We start from the raw sequence: 18,583 nt of genomic DNA, 5'->3' as shown, positions 1-18,583 counted from the left end.
TGTTTGGGAACCACTTTTCTAGCCAATAGAAAAATGAAACTAAAATTTCCAGACCAGTGCGGGTAGTGGTGGAGAGGTGGTGGTGTGCTTGACCAAGACCAATGTTCTACTTCTCATCCTCCGTTCTGACTACTTTTTCTTTGCTGTGTTTGCATTGTTTTAAAAACTGGCCTACTACCTCCCAAATAGATTTTTCTCTGAAGTCCATTTGGGTCCTCTTTCTTAGCTAGATCTTGATGTTAATTTTGACTTCTCTGCTGCCAAACCCCAAGCCTATCCTTAAGCTCTCCTGAAATCTGGCCACATTTTTTACTTCCCTAAATGCAGAACCTCCCAGAGCGGACTCCTCTTTCCTCACCTCTCCCTCGTGTATTCTCTGCTCAGAGCCCTGCCTCCTTCTGCCTCTGTCTCCATGTGTCCGCCACGATTTGTGCTCATTTCTTTTGCAAAGGGCTATAGCCTCCAGCTTCCAGTTTCTGCCCTTCAGTGCATCCTGGTATCCAACGAACCCTCCTAGAATATTAGTCTATTACATGATTTTTGACTATTTGTCGAGTCAAAATCTTTAGCCCGATAACCAAGATTCTCCAAAAATACTGCCTTACCTATGAAACTCTTAATTCCTAACCATTTCTCTTCAGTGCCCAAAATTCTATGAAATGGAAATATTTCCTAATTCAAAGTCCTTATTTCCCCTTATGGGTTCTTATCTCACTCCTCTACCTAGAATACTTCTCCCTGTTTTACTTGTTCTAATCTTAGCTTTTCCTTCAAAGCTCATTTTAAATGACACTTCCTCTAGGAACTTTCCTTGATTGCCCAGGTGCCAATATTTTCTTCCTTTGAACTCTCCTAGCTTTTATGTGAGGTGACTAAAGACACTTCACTTTCTTTTTTGTATTTTCCTTTCCTTGTTGTTGTTTTAATTGCTTTAAAATGTACAAACTAGGGCACCTGCGTAGCACAGTCGGTTGAACAACCGACTCTTGATTTCGGCTCTCGTCTGGACCTCAGGGCTGTGGGATCTAGCCTGACGCAGGCTCCGCGTTTAGGGTGGAGTCTGCTTAAGATCCTCTCCCTCTGCCCCGTCCACTCATGCTCTTTCTCTCTCTAAAATAAATCTTTTTTAAAAAATGTACAAACTATACTAATTTACACAATGCAAACAAATTATACAGAGTAGTATAGTTTAGAAGTTCCCCTTCAGTCCTTTGCCAAAGTCGCTCAGGCAAATACCGTCACTTTTTGATAATCAAACTATATCTCTTTAAGTCAGGATTTCTCAAGGTGCTGGCCATAGACTCTCTAACTCAAATCATGTGGGAGCTTGTTAAAGAGGGAGGTGTCGGTGCCTCAGCCCAGACCTACCGAATCACAGTCTCAGAGAAGGGTCACCTAGGAAGCTGCCCTTTGGTTATTCTTAATCCTACTAAGTTTTGTGAGTCATTGGTTTTATCCTCTTTCCATGTGTCAATAGGACTTCTTACGCAAATGTGTAATTTTGTTTTTCATTCGGTTATGTTTCTTCTGCTGTTATTCAACTTGTTTTTTTGTTTTTAGCAATTATCTTGGAGATGTTTTCAAGACAGGTCACAGAGATCCTTGTGGGGTTTGGTTTAAAAAAATTTTTTTTAAAGATTTTATTTATTAGAGAAAGGTAGAGAGAGAGTGTGAGAGCAAGCATGGGGGTGGGGAGGAGAGGCAGAGGCAGAAGCAGGCTCCCCGCTGAGCAGGGAGCCCAAGGTGGGGCTCAGTCCCAGGACCCTGGGATCATAACCTGAGCCGAAGGCAGATGCTTAACCAACTGAGCCACCCAGGCACCCCTAAAAGTTTTTAAATGGTATGGGATGGATGTACTAAGTTTCATGCTATTTTTTCTTTTGAAGGTCTTTTAGACTTCCCAGTTTTTTATTAGATCTATGCTTCAGTGAATATGTAAAGTTTGAAAACATTGTGATATGTTTATGGATTAGAAATTGCTGGATTAAGTGCATATTCAGAATGTTGATATTGCTGTATTGTTCACCAAAAAGACTGAATATAACAAATTTCTTCCAATAGTGAAAGAGAATATTCTTATGCCCATACCTGTTATCAATCGTGCATATTATCATTTTTTATTTCTCTTAGGCTGATGGGTGAAAAATTGTATTTATTGCTTTAATTTGTTGTTTTTACTCATTACTAGTAAGTTGAGCTTGTCATTTTATGTTTTCCCTTATGTTAACTGTTGCTCTTTTTTATTCATGTTATTTATTGAATTGTCTATTACCAGCACAATTGAATTGCCCTTTCTTCTCTGCTGATTTGAAATGTCACGTTTGTCCTGCACTGAGTATCTACAAGTACACTGGTGAGTTTCTGACTTTTTATTCTGCTCTGTTAATCTTTTTTGCACCTATGCCTTACTGTTTATATTAGTAAAGGTTGTGTGTTTTTTATACCAATATCTTCTCTATTCTTTTTCTAAATATTTCTTCTCCCTTTTCTGTTTCATATGAAATTTTTTCAGCTTATTAAATCAATACAAAGATCTTATCTGGAAATTGATTGAGATTGCAGTGGATTATTGATTAATTTGGGGGAGATTTGACTTTCCAAATCTTGGCGTCTCCCCAAATCACAGACTTATCTCTGAAATTTAGTCTTCCCGTCAGGGACCTGGCAGCGTCTGTAGCTATTGTCTTATGTTCTTTGGTACAGTTTTGGTATATTCTTGATATACGTCTCAATATATCTTTTTATGTTTAGTTTATTGCTAAGTATTTGTCATAGTTTTTTGTGCTGTTTATTTTTGCAACCGTGAATGGGGTATTTTTTTTCCATGGTATTTGCTAATTGGTTTTTGATGATGTATAGGAGAGCTAACCTACCAAACTTTGTTATTAAGTCGAGTTTTTTGGTCATTTCTCTTATGCTTTTTAGTCAATGGTTAGTATGGATAATGAGCTTTATCTCTTCCTCTCCAGTATTATACCTCATTTATTTATCTCATTTTACTACATTAAATCTGTACGTCATGGTACAACATGGTGCATGCGTCATTGTTACTCTTTTTGCCCTTAATGAAAGGCTTCTAGTGTTTCTTCATTATGAGGTTTCCTATAGGCTTCTGGTAAATTCTTTTGTCATGTTAAGAAGACTTTCTTCTATTAATCTAAGAACTTATTTATGAAGGGGTATTGGATTTAATAAATGGTTTTCTCAGCATCCAGATGATCACAGGGTTTCTCTCTTAAATTGGCGGATAGAGTGACTTACATTATTCCTTGCCTGAACTCATTCTTGGAAGAAAAAGAACTCTCTCTGATATTACTGAATGGTGTCAATATATGACTTTTAATTGTTTTTTTCCTCAGTATTTTATTTACTAGTTTTGCACTCATAGCTGAAATGGCCTGTGAGGTTGGCAGAATAATGGCCTTCCAAAGATTTTCCATTTCATGGAACCCTGTGAACAAACAACTTCACTTGGTAAAAGGAACTTTGCACAAGTGCTTCAGGTGAAAGACCTGATAGAGTGATTATCCTGGATTCTCATTGGCCAGATCTAATCACGAGGCCTTAAAAGGAGAAAACCTTTTCCAGCTGCAGTTAGTCACAGAGAGAGGTACGCTGGTGGTGGAAGGAGGTTCAGAGTTATGATATGAGCAGGACTTAATCTGACATTGCTGGTTCTAAAGACGGAAGGAGAGAGTTACGAGCCAAGGCGTTCAGGTAGTCTCTGGCCGGAAATGGCAAGGAAATGGATTCTTCCTTGGAACCTCCAGCAGGAACACACCACCTTGACTTTAGTCCAGTGAGACCCCTGTCAGAGTTCTGACCTACAAAACGGTAAGATAATGTATTTTTTTTAAGCCGGTAAGTTTGTGGCAATTTGTTATAGCAGCAATAGAACATTAGTATAACTTGTAATTTTGTGTCAATTGTAGCTCAAAGTACCCATTTCCTTTTTGAAATTTTTTTCAATGCTTTAGAACAGATTTTAGGAAGAAAAACTTGTCACAGGAGTTTGATAAAACTTACCTGTAATATTGTGGTTTTTATGCTTAAAAAAAAAAAAGATTTATTTATTGGGGGAGAGGGGCAGAGGGAGGGAATCCTCAAGCAGACGCCCTGCTGTGCATGGAGCTTAAGCTGGGCTGGATCTCCTGACCCGTGAGATTGTGACTTGAGCTGAAACCAAGAGTTGGACACTCAACCGAGTGATCCACCCAAGCAACCCTCTCGTGCCTTTTTAAAGGAGAAAATATGTGACTCCCTTTTCAATTTCTTCGTGACATCCCTTTTTCTACCTTGTCTTACAATTTTCATGTATATATTTTATCTTACTAAATGGAAGGAAGCTTCTTGAAGGCATAATCTGATTTATCTGCATATCAGAACTCAGTATGTAAAAGAATGCCTGGCACAGTGAAACGCAAACACTTAACATATGCATATTTTACTCAATTTTGTGCCCATTGTTTATGAAACTAGCTTCAAATACACGTACTCATTCAGGCAGCCACATTGATTAGGCAACTCCGGCAATGTGGTGGATGAACATAAGCTTTGAAGTCAGACTCAAGTTGCATAGTGGCTAAGCCACTTTTCTAACTCTGTAACTTTAGATAATTGCTTAACATTTCAAAGACTTACTGTCCTTGCTAGAACCATAGTGATAATAGTACTTTGTAGGCTTGTTGAGAGAATGAAAATGAGGCATTGTTTGTAGAGTGCTTAGCATAATATCTAATACATAATAGTTGCTTAATAAATGATGCCTGTTATTATGACTATTGAAAGGACTTTATTTAGAACTGAATGGTATTTTTCAAAAATGTGTCTTTTCTGTTGGTCTTGTAATTTTCTAGGCTATTATGTATTTTCTAGGCTATTATACTAAGTCTCCAATCTGTTCTTCTGTTCAAGGCTTCTGTGGTGTCCTACGTTAGTTGGTGGATTCAGACAAGTCTTCCCATGGATGGGGTCATATTCATAACTTGGAATGTAATACAAGCAATAGTGGGGTGTGCTTTTGTGGAGCTAGAGAAGTCAGTCCTTTAGAAACTAGACTATGTTTCAAGGTTTTCTTCCTACTTAATGATGAAATAACCCTAATTTCTTCCTAGTCTTAAATAAATTGGTTATACTCCTGTTGGGGAAGGTCATCGAAAAGATGTGACTGCCGGTTGACCTATGTGCTGGATCTGGGTGCTTGGAGGCTCCTCATACCCTCCCCTGTTCTTGGAACGTGGGTTCGGCTTGCCTTTCCCACTCCCACAGGCTGCTCCAAGGATAAAGCCTTGAGATAATGATGTGGTGTTGAGAACACCTGAACGATAAGCATGACTGAACCCAGTTAAGGCCTTTTTATAAGCTTTTAAGATTTCATGAGCAGGTGCAGGGATCCATTCCTCTTGCTGCTGCCCAAGAGAAGCCTTGTGTAATAAGTTCCCTTTGCTTATTAAAACTGCCACCTACCAGGCTCAAGTGGCCTCTTTCTTTGGCTTCTCCCTGCTCTTCACATCCAGGGTGTGTTTCAGATTACATCCAGGAAGCTCTCTTGAGGGTTGTGAACCTGTACAACTACTTCATATTAACTGCTGTGCTTTATATTTATGGAAACTCTTCTGTGAGAAATAGATACTGAGGAAGCGGTTATCCATCTTCATGAATCATCTTATAAAGACAAGACGATCTTGTGTTGAGGTTTGTTTTGTAGTTTCCATTGAAATCTTGCAGGGTAGGTTGTAGTGGATTGTGTATCTTCTGTGTCATTTTCTGGGAACTCATAGGGGAGAAAATTGAAGATGAGAAAATTGAACAATATTTAACTTGCTCAGTAAGATTCTAAGGAGTGGATATCAGATTTTGAATTGGTGGTGAATGGTGGAGATAAAATGGTCAATGTGCATGGAAGGCACAGAATAGTCAGGACTAAGAAAAGAGGAATAGCGCTATTAATGGCTATTTGCTAAAATAAATAATAGAAACTGTGTGCTGATGTTACTATGTGACAAGACCGTGTTATTTGCATTACAGAAACTTGGTAAACTTGTCAGTCACCCTATAAATGAATTTTGTGGATTAAGAAACAGGTCCTATGAAGAAATTTGCCCCAAATCTCAGTGTTTAGTGGTAGAAACCTATCTTCAAAGTGGTTAGCATAATATATCCCTTACATGAATTAAGAAACTGCTGGAGCATTACTTCTCTTGTAGAACCAAATAGGTCAACTAGCTGAATCTTCCTTAGATGTGGCATAGCTAATGATTGTGTACAAACTTCAGTTCTTTATTGTCAATGAGAGGGAGGTAGGGATTGGATAGCACTGACAGAGATGTGGTGAGAAGGTATGATCTGAGATTAAAATAGAACAAATTTCAATGGGTAGAACTAAGTAGAGGGGAGGAAAATTATATGGCTCCAAATCCCTTAGTATTGATCTAAGTGACATTTTCTACAAACCAGTTCAGACTTTTCTGAAGTATAAAGTGACCTATACCCTAATTTTGAGAATGTTAATAAACTAACAAAACCAGACGACCCCACAAGATTCCTAAACTGTCAGCCATAGTCCTGTGTCCTCTCAGTTGGATTATAAAATGAATTTATTCATAATAAATATATGTAAATTTATTTATACTTACCGATCACCTGCTTTGTTGCTAGGCTGAGGATACAGAACAGATGAGGGCCTTAGCCATATAGACAAGGGAAAAGATAAACTTCAGATAATTGTTATGCAGAGACTTTACGGTGATGTGAAGACTACTTGATTATGTGGGCTGGGAAGCACTCCCTAGGGAGGTGACATGTAAGCTAAGACCTGAATAACAAAAATGAACTACTTCTACAAATCCAAAATAAGAGGAGGAAATTCTAGGCAGAGGGACTAGCTAGCTGGTGCAAAGGTGGGCACAGGCTGTTCCCTTCCCCCTACCCCAGGACTTTATCATAGAAGGTTGAGGAGAGCATGCTGGAGGTTGACTTGGAGAGGTGGGAAAGGGAACCAAATGTTAGCGTGTGGATTCTTGAAGAGGAATACCATTCTAGCACCGTGCTCTGAAAAATGTGGGGAAAATGGAGCGACAGCTTGATTCCCCCCTCTTTCTTACCTGTCTTTTACTATCAGAGAATTGGTTTGTAGCTTGCACTTTTCTAGAGATGAACAACTACATCCCTCTTACCCATAATGTATTCGTAATTTGTTGAGCAGTTGTGTTTAAAACTTTTTTGCATTGTTTCATTTTTGGTCAACAAATTAAGGGACCTGAGCAGGGGCAAAGGTGTAAGGATCAGTAGGCAATCAGATGTTAACTCTATGTACGATGCTTATCTTCTCCATTAGATCATCAGCTCCATGAAAGCAGGGGACTGTGACCACCCCAATCCTAATGTTTCCCCAGCATACTGTATATGGTAAAGTTCAAACATTTTTTCAATGGATAAAGAACTGTTCAACATCATGAGAAGGCCATCTGGTGCCATAAAATAATTAAGACACTTAATTATCTCTTATAGAACTTTCAAGGAAAGTAGACCTACAATGAACTAGAATTTATGCGGGCTGTTGTCCCTGCTTCTTTGGTAAACAGCATGATAATACATAACAGTATGGTGGTAGTCACTTGAGCTCTCTGTATTTTGGTGAATCAATTTCTGAAATTAAAGAATTTGAGTGGGTGAATCGGCTTGAAAATTCTGGATGTCATTCAAATTCTAAACTGCTTCCCAAATTTGAAATCACTTAGAAGTCAAAGAGCACAGAACTTTCAGGTTGTAAGTAATAGACAATGAATATTAGAAAATTTAAAATTTTTAATAAATGTGCTTTGTTCACAAAATGTGAAAAAATACAACAAACACAAACATACATTTTCAGGTATGCCATCTCCCACCATTTGGCAACTATGATATAAACCATTTTTGATCTAGTCATGATCCTGAAGAATCTAACTAAATGATCATTTATTTTTGAAACCCCAAATTATTTTGGAGAATCCTGTTCTGAGACACGAGACCCCTTAAAACTTATTTATATCCAAATGAAATCATTCTCAAGAGTACCCATTCAATATTAGAAGGCTCTGTTAACTTCTCTTGTCATTACATATATAATCTGGCACCAAGCCACAGGACTATTTTAACACTTAAATGTTAAACTGGCTTTGGTGGAATATGTATTAGTTTAAATCCTGTACCAACCTAATTTGAAGCTGAATTTACAGTAACAAATCCAAACAAATTTATACTAAGTGGGAGTAGGTTTTATAAAGAGACTTTTCTTTAAAGTACTACTTAAAATACATCATGCACACTTTGGAGCATAAGCAGAATCAACATCTGTAAACAATCAGAAGAATTTATAGCACCAACATGTTAGCTGTAACACAAAGGCTGACTCCAAGGTCATACTTACACCAGCCTCTCAAAAGCACGGTTTTCATTTACTTTCAAAGCGCTTTAATTAGATACATTGTCTTCTTTGCCCTTAAGATGGTATTTAGCCCAATCAAAGGAAATGGGCAGTATGGATAAAAGAGGTACTACCAAAACACAGTTCTGTTACCTGAACACAGTGGGGTTTTTTCCCCTTCTTTTGGGGGAGATAAAGATGTGACCTGTAGTGCTTAACTGGAAAGAAAAGTCAGTCTTAATTATTAAGGGCTCTGAAGCTATTGAAAGTAAATGAAACATTTCAAGTTACTGGTTGCTCAAATATGCCAAAAGTATTTATTGCATTCATTCAACTGACTTTTTAGGTTAATTACAGTCCTGTTACTTTCATTAATTTAGAATGTGAAATTTAATTTGAAATATTGGGTATATATACCCAAACATTGATATCTTAAAGGGTAATTTTGTCTTTCTAAATAAAATTTGACGTTCAAAGTTAACTACAGCAACTCACAATAAGCACAAAAACATCAGTTTTACCAGAGCAAAGAAGTGCAGTTTATGAAATTTAGGATCAACTATTGAAAATGCAAGTTTCCTTTAAAAATACACGCACACACACGCGCGCACACACACGCGCACAAACACACACATTAACCATGAACTCTGAAACTGTGATATTTCAGTGCAAAAACCTCAGTATGAGGTAATTTTAATGTAATAACCACTTGAAAAAAAAATCCACACAGTGGCACTCTTAAAAATGACAGTTTACATGACAATTGCTGGCTGACAAGACAATGTGGACCAAATGTTCTTAGCTACTTAAACTAATCTTGTCTTGTTTGGACATATTTTTCTCCTTAATCATTTGCTTCTGATTCAGAAACACAGAAAGTCATTTATCAATGTGGAAAGGGAAAATTCCCACAGCCAACTAATGGTTTATATATTCGAAGAAAATTTCCTGCTAGAATTTTGATAGAAATTAGAATACCGAAAGGTCAAAACCATTTTATGAGATGGCTAGCAGAGGGTTAATTTAAAATTTTTCTATATAATTCCAGACTTGTAGTGCAGCACACCTCCTTAATGGAAAGGTGAGGACCCTAACAAGGTTGGTCTAGACAGAACATAAACTCTTACAAGTGCAAACCCTTTCACAAAGGTGTTTCAGGTCAGGATCGAGTATTGTTCTTGCTTACATAGAAAATTTTGTAAATGAAACCTAAATTTAAAAAAGGTAAGAGTGAACTCTCACAGTTAAATATACTTAACACCAAGGCCTAAATCAATATGAAAGATATGAACATTCTACTTTGGCAATGGTGTTTATTGTACTGTACTAATGAAATTAGAATACATACTTGGGGGAATTCTTTCCCCAAATGTCTGATGCTGCCAAATGAGCAAAAAAGAAAAAGATCAATTCCAAAAAGTTGAGGATATGCTGGATCATCAGTCAAAACTGAACAGAAAATGGCTTTCTGTAACAGGTAAGAATTTAGCTAGAAAAGAGAATAAGTGCATCACAAAACAACTAAACCAATCTATCTCTGTGTCACATTTAACTTGTGAGTCATCAAAGTGCAAGCTACAGCTTTCTACGTATCTTTCTCATTGCAATGGTTTAAAGTCAACACTGAAAAGATTACAAAAGGAAAATACATAGCAAGTTATGCTTCATTTTCACAATAGCACTAAAGAAAAAAGGTACCTTTCTATGATATCTTAGTGCTAAATGCTAAAGTAACAGTGGTTTCTGCTACGACAGGAGTCACTCTGCATGAAACTTTAAGCTTTCTATATAAGAATAAATTTTAAAATCCAGAAGTAGAAAAAAATAGCAAACTCTGTAAACCTTTGCATTTCTTCTATGCAAACCAGGTTTTAAGTACTGAGTTCATGTTAGTATTTCTGATTAGTGTAAGCAATTAGTTTAGAAGTCTGGACTGAAAGGGCCTTTAACATTGATACTAACTTAAAAGTAATATGGGATCTTCTAGCTCATAGAAAGGAACAGAGCTGGCTTGACTTTCTCCAGAATCTGAGTCGTATGGAGCATCAGGGAGCTCTGTGAAACCATATGCTAGTTGTTCATCTTCTATATCTGATCGAACGTAGCAGGAAGGGTTAGAATATTCCTCCTCTTCTATACTGTTGAAATCTTGAGGAATATATAACATCCCTGGGTAGTTCCTACTAACCAAGTCACTTGTGGTTTTTAGGGAGATTTTTCTAAATGCCATCAAATGCATATGTGAAAATTTTGAATACTTGAAGCGTTTAAAGCCCAGAGATTCTATAGCAATCTTCCAGCTTTTCATCATCATAGCATGACGGTTCTGATGGGAGGAATCAGGTGTGATGATAAGCAGTAAACCATTTAACACTAACAGTTCATGGGCCTTCTTGCAGCAAATCCATCGTTGGTAAGGCGATGGAAAATAAGAAAGGAGGAGAGAGAAAACCACCACATGGAAAAGTTCTCCAGGAAGAGAATCAATAGGGTTTTTCAGCTGCTTCAAAAAGGCATCGATAGCATCCTGTGCAAGCTGGAGTGGCTGCTGAAGCTGCAAGTTCAGGAAGTCACATTTATATACACTCTGCAGAAAGGGAAAAACAAGGCATAGTAAGAATCTGAAGATTATTTCCATCCTGTTACACAGATTTTATACCAAACTCTGTCATGGCATTTCTACATTTTCCAAGATTTAATTTTTTTTTTTTTTTTTAAAGATTTTATTTATTTATTTGACAGAGGGACAGCCAGCGAGAGAGGGAACACAAGCAGGGGGAGTGGGAGAGGAAGAGGCAGGCTCCCAGCGGAGGAGCCTGATGTGGGGCTCGATCCCAGAACGCTGGGATCACGCCCTGAGCCAAAGGCAGACGCTTAACGACTGCACCACCCAGGCGCCCCCCAAGATTTAATTTTGATTCTTTCCCTTCTACATTATTCCGCTTGCAAAGACATTCAAACTGAACTTTTACTCACTAAAATCTCGAAGAGTAATCAAGCCCAGAGAATTTCTACTCATCATTAAAAAAATAAATATTTCTGCCTGACAATTTGAAATTTAATTTGGGTAAGAGTTTCTAAGAAAGATTTATCTTAACTTAGTCATATTTACTTTCACTTCAACATTTACAGTTAACAAAGCCAGGCCAATATAAAAACTTTAAACAAGAAATACCATGAAATACAAATCAAAGAGGATAATGAAAGGGGCATTATAAATTTGTAAATATGAGCACCAACACTTTTTAAAGATATGAAAAGTGTCTTTTAACCATTAGCTCGAACCATCTTAAAAATAATTTTAGTATTACATTTATTCTATTAAAAAGTTAATACCTGACTTAAATCTACATATTAAAGTCAACGTAGATGACATGGGAACTACCACAGCAAAGTGAATACACAGCCGTGTATAATTTGCTGACAATTACAACTCCATGGAAATGATCCAGAATAAAGCAGTTTTAAAATTAGATAAAAATTAGTTGCTCTCTTAGTATAATAGTTATTAACTAACAATGATACGGGCTAATACTTCATTCCCTCATTCTTGTTACTAGGTAGACAAGCTGGTCACATAATCATGTGGACTATCTATCAGGGAAGTGATATGGGAAGTTCTATTACACAGAAAAAGATGTTTTTCTCCTTCCCTTTGCTCCCCGCCACCTTTTTTTTTTTTTTAAGATTTGAGAGAGTGCAGGCAAGTGGGAAGAGGGGCAGAGGGAGAGAATCTTCAAGCAGACTTCCTGCTGAGCAGGGAGCCCAACACAGGGTTTGATCTCATAATCCATGAGATCATGACCTGAGCTGAAACCAAGAGTCGGACACCTGACTGACTGAGCCACCCAGGCACCCCCCCCTTTTGTTCCCTCTTAAGATACCTTTACTGAAATATCCTGATTTACAAGCAAGTATATTTAAAGGGTACTCACTGGTAAGTTTTGTCATTTAAACGTTCATGAAACCATTCCCATAATCAATTTAATGGATAGATCTGACACCCCCAAAAGCTTCCTCCCTGAGCCTTTCTAATCCCTTCCTTGTACCCTTCCTGTTCTTCCTGGCCACTAGGCAATCATTCATGTCATTTCTATCATTATAGATTAAGTTTGTATTTCGCAGAATTTTATATGAATGGAATAAGACAGAATAATGTATTCTTGATTTGCCTGGCTTCTTTTACACAATACAGTTATTTTGGGATTCATCTACTCTTTTGCATCTATTGATAGTTTATTCTTTTTTTTCTTTTTCCTTTTCTTTTTTTTTAGTTTATTCCTTTTTAATTGCTGTAAGGTATCCAACTGTATTAAGAGTTTATCACAGTTAAGTTTATCCATACATCTGTTTATGAACATCTGGGGTGTTTCTAACTTTTGGCTATTCTAACAAGCTGCTACGAACATTTCTGTTTGACTTTCAATGGATATGCCTTCATTTCTTTTGGGTAAATATCCAAGAAAGGGGCAGCTGGATCATATAGTAGGTGCATGTTTAACTTTAAAAAAAACCTCCAAAACTGTTTTCAAAAGTAAACAGTTTCACATTTCTACCATGAGTGTCTAAGAATTTCAGTTCCTCCAAATCCCCATCAACACTCGGAGTAGCCAGGCTTTTAAATTTTAGTCATTATAATATAGGAGTGGAGTGGTATACTGTGGTTTTAATTTGCATCTTCCTAATGAGTAGTGATGTTTATCTTACTTGCTGTCTGGGTATCTTCTTTGGTCAAGTGTCTGTTTAAATCTTTTGCTCGCTTAAAAGGCTGCTTTACCCTAGAAAACACTGTTTTCTTATTATTGAGTTTTGAGAATTCATTATTCTGGATACAAATCCTTAATCAGATGTGGGACTTTAAAGTACTTCCAGATTCTGGCTTGTCTTTCTCTTAACAGTTTTTCATTTTGATGAAAGACCAATTTATCAATGTATTGCTTAATGGACTGCTTTTGGTGTCATACCTAAGAAATTTTTTTCCTGATCCAATGTTATGAAGGTTTTCTTCAATGTTTTCTTCTGGAAGTTTTATAGCCTTGTTTTACATTTAGGTTTATAATCTATTTCGAGTTCATTTTTGTATATGGTGTGAGGTATGGACTAAAGTTTTTTCTTTTGTTTATGGATATCCAATTCTTCCAACCACCATTTTTTGAAAAGACCATTTTTTCCATCTGGGTTGAATATAAGTAGTCCATAAATTTGGCCCTATTTGTGGACCTTATCTTGGATTTCATTGATACTCTTGACACCAAAACTACAGTGTTTTGATTACTATAGCTTTAAAATAAATCCTGAAATGAGGTAGTATTACTTAAACACTGTCCTTTTAAGTTTCCTCATAAATTTTAGAGTAAGTTTTTCAACTTCTACAAAACTGCTAGGATTTTGATCAGGATTGCCTTGAATCTATAGATAAATTTTGGGAAAATTGATGTATTAACAATATTGAGTTCCTCCATAAATAAACATGGTATATCTATGTATCTAGGTCTTCCTTTAATTTCTGTCAATAATTTAGTTTTCAATATGCAGGCTTTCTCCCATCTTTTATCAGATTTATGTGAAATAGATATTTCGTGTTTATATATTAAATATTTCATATTTTTGATGGTACTGTTTTTAATTTCTAGTTGATTGTGGTGTGTGTGTGTGTGTGTGTGTGTGTATACACATACCAGTTGACTCTTGTATATTGATCTTATATCTTGCAACCCTGCTAAACTCATTTATTCTAGTAGGTTCTCTGTAGATTCCAAGGAATAATCTAATGGATGATCAATGTAATGTGTGAATAAAGACAGTTCTAGTTCTTTCCAATCTTGATGCCTATTACTGCTTTTTTCCTGGCTCTACTGCACTGGCTAGGACTTACAGGGAATGCTGAATAGAAGTGTTGAGTAGGGGATACTCTTGTTCTAGTGGGGAAAACATTTTTCTTTTAAGTATGATGTTAGCTGTAGGTTTTTCATTATAGCCTTTACTAGGTTGAAGAAATTCAGTTCAGTTCCTTCTGAGTGTTTTCATAAGGAAAGAATGGATGTTTATCAAATGTTTTTCCTATGCCTATTGAGAGATTATCCTTTTCAGTGTGCTACTGAGATGAAAAAATTGTTTTCTGAAATTAAACCAGTCTTGCAAACCAAACAGCCATGATGTATTACCTGTTTTGAAATATTATTGCATTCAATATGCTAAAATTTTCTATAGGACATTTACATGTATGTTCATGAGGGATATGTTATATTGTTCAGGAAGGTCTCTGGTTTGGTATCAGGTAATGGCCTAATAGAGTAAGAAGGCAGTATTCTATCCATTTCAATTTTATGAAAGAGTTTGTGTATAATTGGTATTATTTCTTAACAGTCTAGTCAATTTTCTTTTTTTTTTAGATTTTATTTATTTGAGAGAGAAAGAGAGAGAAAGTGAGCAAGTGAGCATGTGTTGGGGGGAGGACCATAGGGAGAGGGAGAAGCAAAATCCATGCTGAGCACGGATCCCAATGTGGGGCTCAATCTCATTACCCTGAGATCATGACCTGAGCTGAAGTCAAGAGTTGGATGCTTAACTGACAGAGCCACGTAGGCACAACAGTTTAGTCAATTTTACCAATGAAACTATCTGGGCCTGAAATTTTCTTTCTGGAAAAATTTGTAACTCTCAATTCAAATTTCTATAATACATTTAGGGCCATTAAGGTTATCTATTTCTTCATGATTACCCTGTGATGGTGTCCAAGGTATTTGTCCATTTCATTTAAGTTGCGGAATTTACTGGGATAAATCTGTTCACAAGATTTCTTTATCCTCTTGATATTGGTAAAATCAGTAATGATACCACTTCTTCCTCTCTTTCTTAATCAGTATGACTACTGGTTAATCAATTTTAACTTCTCAAAGAACTAGCTTTTGTTTTTATCAGTTTTCCAAGCTGTTTTTCTCAACGTTTTCTATTTCATTGATTTCTACTCTGATTCTTTCTTTCTTTCTTTCTTGTACTTTGAATTTAGTGTGCCTTTTTTGTCTGTTTGGAACTTTGTCATTGCTTCGAACTTTTGTTATTTTCTAATAAAGGTGGTCAGGGCTATAATTTCCCCTAAGTAGCGATTTAGTGTCATCCTACACATTTTAGTCTCTTTTACTTTTCATTCCAAAATATGGTCTAATTTCCCTGATGAGTTCTTCTTTGACACTCTAATTGTTGTATCAATTATTGAGAGAGGGGTTTTAAAATCTCTGACTATAATTTTATAAATGTCAGGGTGCCTGGGTGGCTCAGTCGGTTAAGCGTCTGCCTTCAGCTCAGGTCATGATCTCGGGGTCCTGGGATTGAGCCCCGCACTGGGCTCCTTGCTCAGTGGGGAGTCTGCTTGTCCCTCTCTCTCTGCCCCTCCCCTTCCCCATGCTCATGCGTGCTCTCTCTTTCTCTAATACATGAAAAATATGTCTACTTCTCCTTGCTACTTTATCATAAGTGTTTGGTTTATGTATTTAAGCTGTTTATAGATGCATGTATGTTTAGGATTATTTTGTACTCTTGATAAATTGACCTTATTATTTTGAAATAGTCATCTTTTTGCTGATAATTTTCTTTGCTGTCGTTTACTTTGATCATAATGTAGCCACAACCAACTTTCTTTTTGTCTAGCTTCTTGCTCTTAATCTATTTGTATGTTTGTAATTGAAGTGCATTTCTTAAAGGCAGCATATATTTGGTGACTGTTATTTTTTCCCCCAATCTGACAATCACTGACTTTTAAATAAATGGCTTAGTCCATTATATTAAACTTAAAAACAATTCACCCATTTCTTTGCACTCCCCCTGACAACTATCAATCTGTTCTCTGTATTTGAGTTTGGTTTAAAAAAGATTTATATATCTTTAGATGCCACATATAAAATAGTGTATGATATTTGTCTTTCTCTGACTCATTTCATTCATTTTTATGGACAAATAATACTCCATTATATATGTACACACATCTTTATCCATTCATTCATCAATGACACATAGGTTGTTTCCATATCTTGGCTACTGTAAACAATGTTGCGGGTGCATATCTTTTCAAGTTAGTGTTTTCATTTTCTTTGGATAAATACCCAGATGTGGAATTGATGGACTGAATGGTAGCTTCATTTTTAATTTTTTGAGAAAACCTGTTTCTCCTAACAGCTACACTAAATTTACATTCCCACCTACAGTGTGCAAGTGTTCCCTTTTCTCCACATCCTCAGCAATACTTGTCTTTGATAACTGCCATTTTGACAGGTAAAAGGTGGTATCTTATTGTGGTTCTACTTGCATTTACCTGATAATTAATTGTGTAGAGCGTATTTTCATAAATCTCTTTGGCCATCTGTATGTTGTCTTTAGAAAAAATGTCTATTCATATCTTCTGCCCAGTTTTTAATTAGACTGTATGTTTCTTTGCTATTGAATTGTGAGTTTAAAAATATATTTTAGATAGTAGTCCCTTATCAGATGTAAAATAATTTGCAGATATTTTCTCCCGTTTGGTAGGTTGCCTTTTCATACTGTTACTGGTTTCCTTTGCAGAAGCTTTTTAGTTTGATGTAGTCTCCCCTGTTTATTTTTTGCTTTTGTTGCCTTTGGTTTTGGTAGTCAGATTTAAAATATCACCATGACTGATATTAGGGTGCTTACACTCTATGTTTTCTCAGGAGTTTTATGGCTTCCAGTCCATATTCAAGTCTTCAATCCATTTTTAGTTTTGGTGTGTAATGGTCCAGTTTCATTCCTTTCATGTGATGTACAATTTTCCCAGCACTATTTATTGAAGAGACTATCCTTTTTCCTCTGTCTATTCTCTGCTCCTTTGTTGTAAATTAATTGACCATAGATACACGGGTTTATTTCTAGGCTCTCTATTTGTTCTGTGTAGGTTTTAATACCAGTATCACGGTGTTTTAATTACTATACCTTTGTAACATAGTTTGAAATCAGGGAGTGTGATGCCTCCAGTTTTATTCTTCTTTCCCAAGACTGCTTTCAGAATTTAGGGGTCTTTGATGATTCCAATTAAGTTTTAGGACTGTTCTGTTTCTCTGAAAAATGACACTGCAACTGTGATAGGGATTGCACTGAATCTGTGTATTGGTTTGGGTAGTCTGGATATTTAACATTCTCTGACTCTATGAGCACAGATTATCTTGCCATTTATTTTTATCTTCAGTTTCTTTTATTGTACTGTTGTTTTCAATATACAAGTCTTTCACCTACTTGGTTAGATTTATTCCTGGGTACTTTATTCTTTTTGACACAACTGTAAATGGAATTGTTCCTTAATTTCTTTTTCTGATATTTCATTATTAGTGTATAAAAATACAATGGATTTTTGTGTTGATTTTTTTATCTTGCAACTTTACTGGATTTCTTTATTCTAACAGTTTCCTGATTTGAATCTTTAGGATTTTTATATATAGTATCATGTTATCTGCAAATAGTGCCAGCTTTACTTCTTTCTTTCCAATTTGGATGCTTATTTCCTTTTCTTGCTTAATTGCTCTGGCAGTAACTATCCAGTACTGAATGAATAATAGTGGAGAGAATGGGCATCCTTGTCTCCTTCCTGATCTTAGCAGAAAAACTGAAAAGCTTTTCATAGTTGAATATGATGTTAGCTGTGGGTTTGTCATATTTAGCCTTTCTACTATGTTGAGGTAGGTCCCCTCCATAACCACTTTGTTGAGAGTTTTTATCATAAATGGATGTTGTATTTTGTTAAATGCTTGTCCATATCTATCAAGATGATAAGATTTTTATCCTTTGTTAAGACAGTATATCATATTTATTGATTTGTGGATGTTCAACCATCCTTGCATCCCTGGAATAAATCCCACTTGATCATGGTGTATGATTCTTTTAATATACTACTGAATTCAGTATGCTTACATTTTGTTGGGGTTTTTTGTATCTACATATTAGGGATATTGTTCCTGTAATTTTTCTTCTTTAGGCATCCTTGTCTGGTTTTGGTATCAGGGTAATGCTTTCCTTATAAAATGAGTTTGGAAGAGTTTCCAAAACTCTTCTAATTTTTGGAAGAGTTTGAGGAGGATTTTTATTTGTTGGAAGGTATTTTTTTTTTAGCATTCATTTTTAAAAATTTAAAATCAACAATAGTTATAACTATTACTAGTTTCAGAGGTAGAGTTTAGT

The 18,583-nt window shown here is 36.1% G+C and overlaps 1 protein-coding gene across 1 annotated transcript in view; it reads right to left on the bottom strand.

Moving 5' to 3' along the window:
* Nucleotides 1-7,791: 7,791 nt before the first annotated feature.
* BMT2 (base methyltransferase of 25S rRNA 2 homolog) overlaps nt 7,792-18,583 on the bottom strand; it is a 92,717-nt gene continuing 81,925 nt past the window's right edge. The window contains exon 5 of the mRNA XM_040644083.1: nt 7,792-10,991. Coding sequence (XP_040500017.1) covers nt 10,362-10,991 — 630 coding nt within the window. The 3' untranslated portion in view covers nt 7,792-10,361. The remainder of the gene's footprint in view (nt 10,992-18,583) is intronic.

This window comes from Ursus maritimus, unplaced genomic scaffold, assembly GCF_017311325.1.
Source record: "Ursus maritimus isolate PB19 unplaced genomic scaffold, ASM1731132v1 scaffold_3, whole genome shotgun sequence".
Classification (NCBI taxonomy): Eukaryota; Metazoa; Chordata; class Mammalia; order Carnivora; family Ursidae; genus Ursus; species Ursus maritimus.
This window is presented reverse-complemented; position numbering and strand designations above follow the sequence as displayed.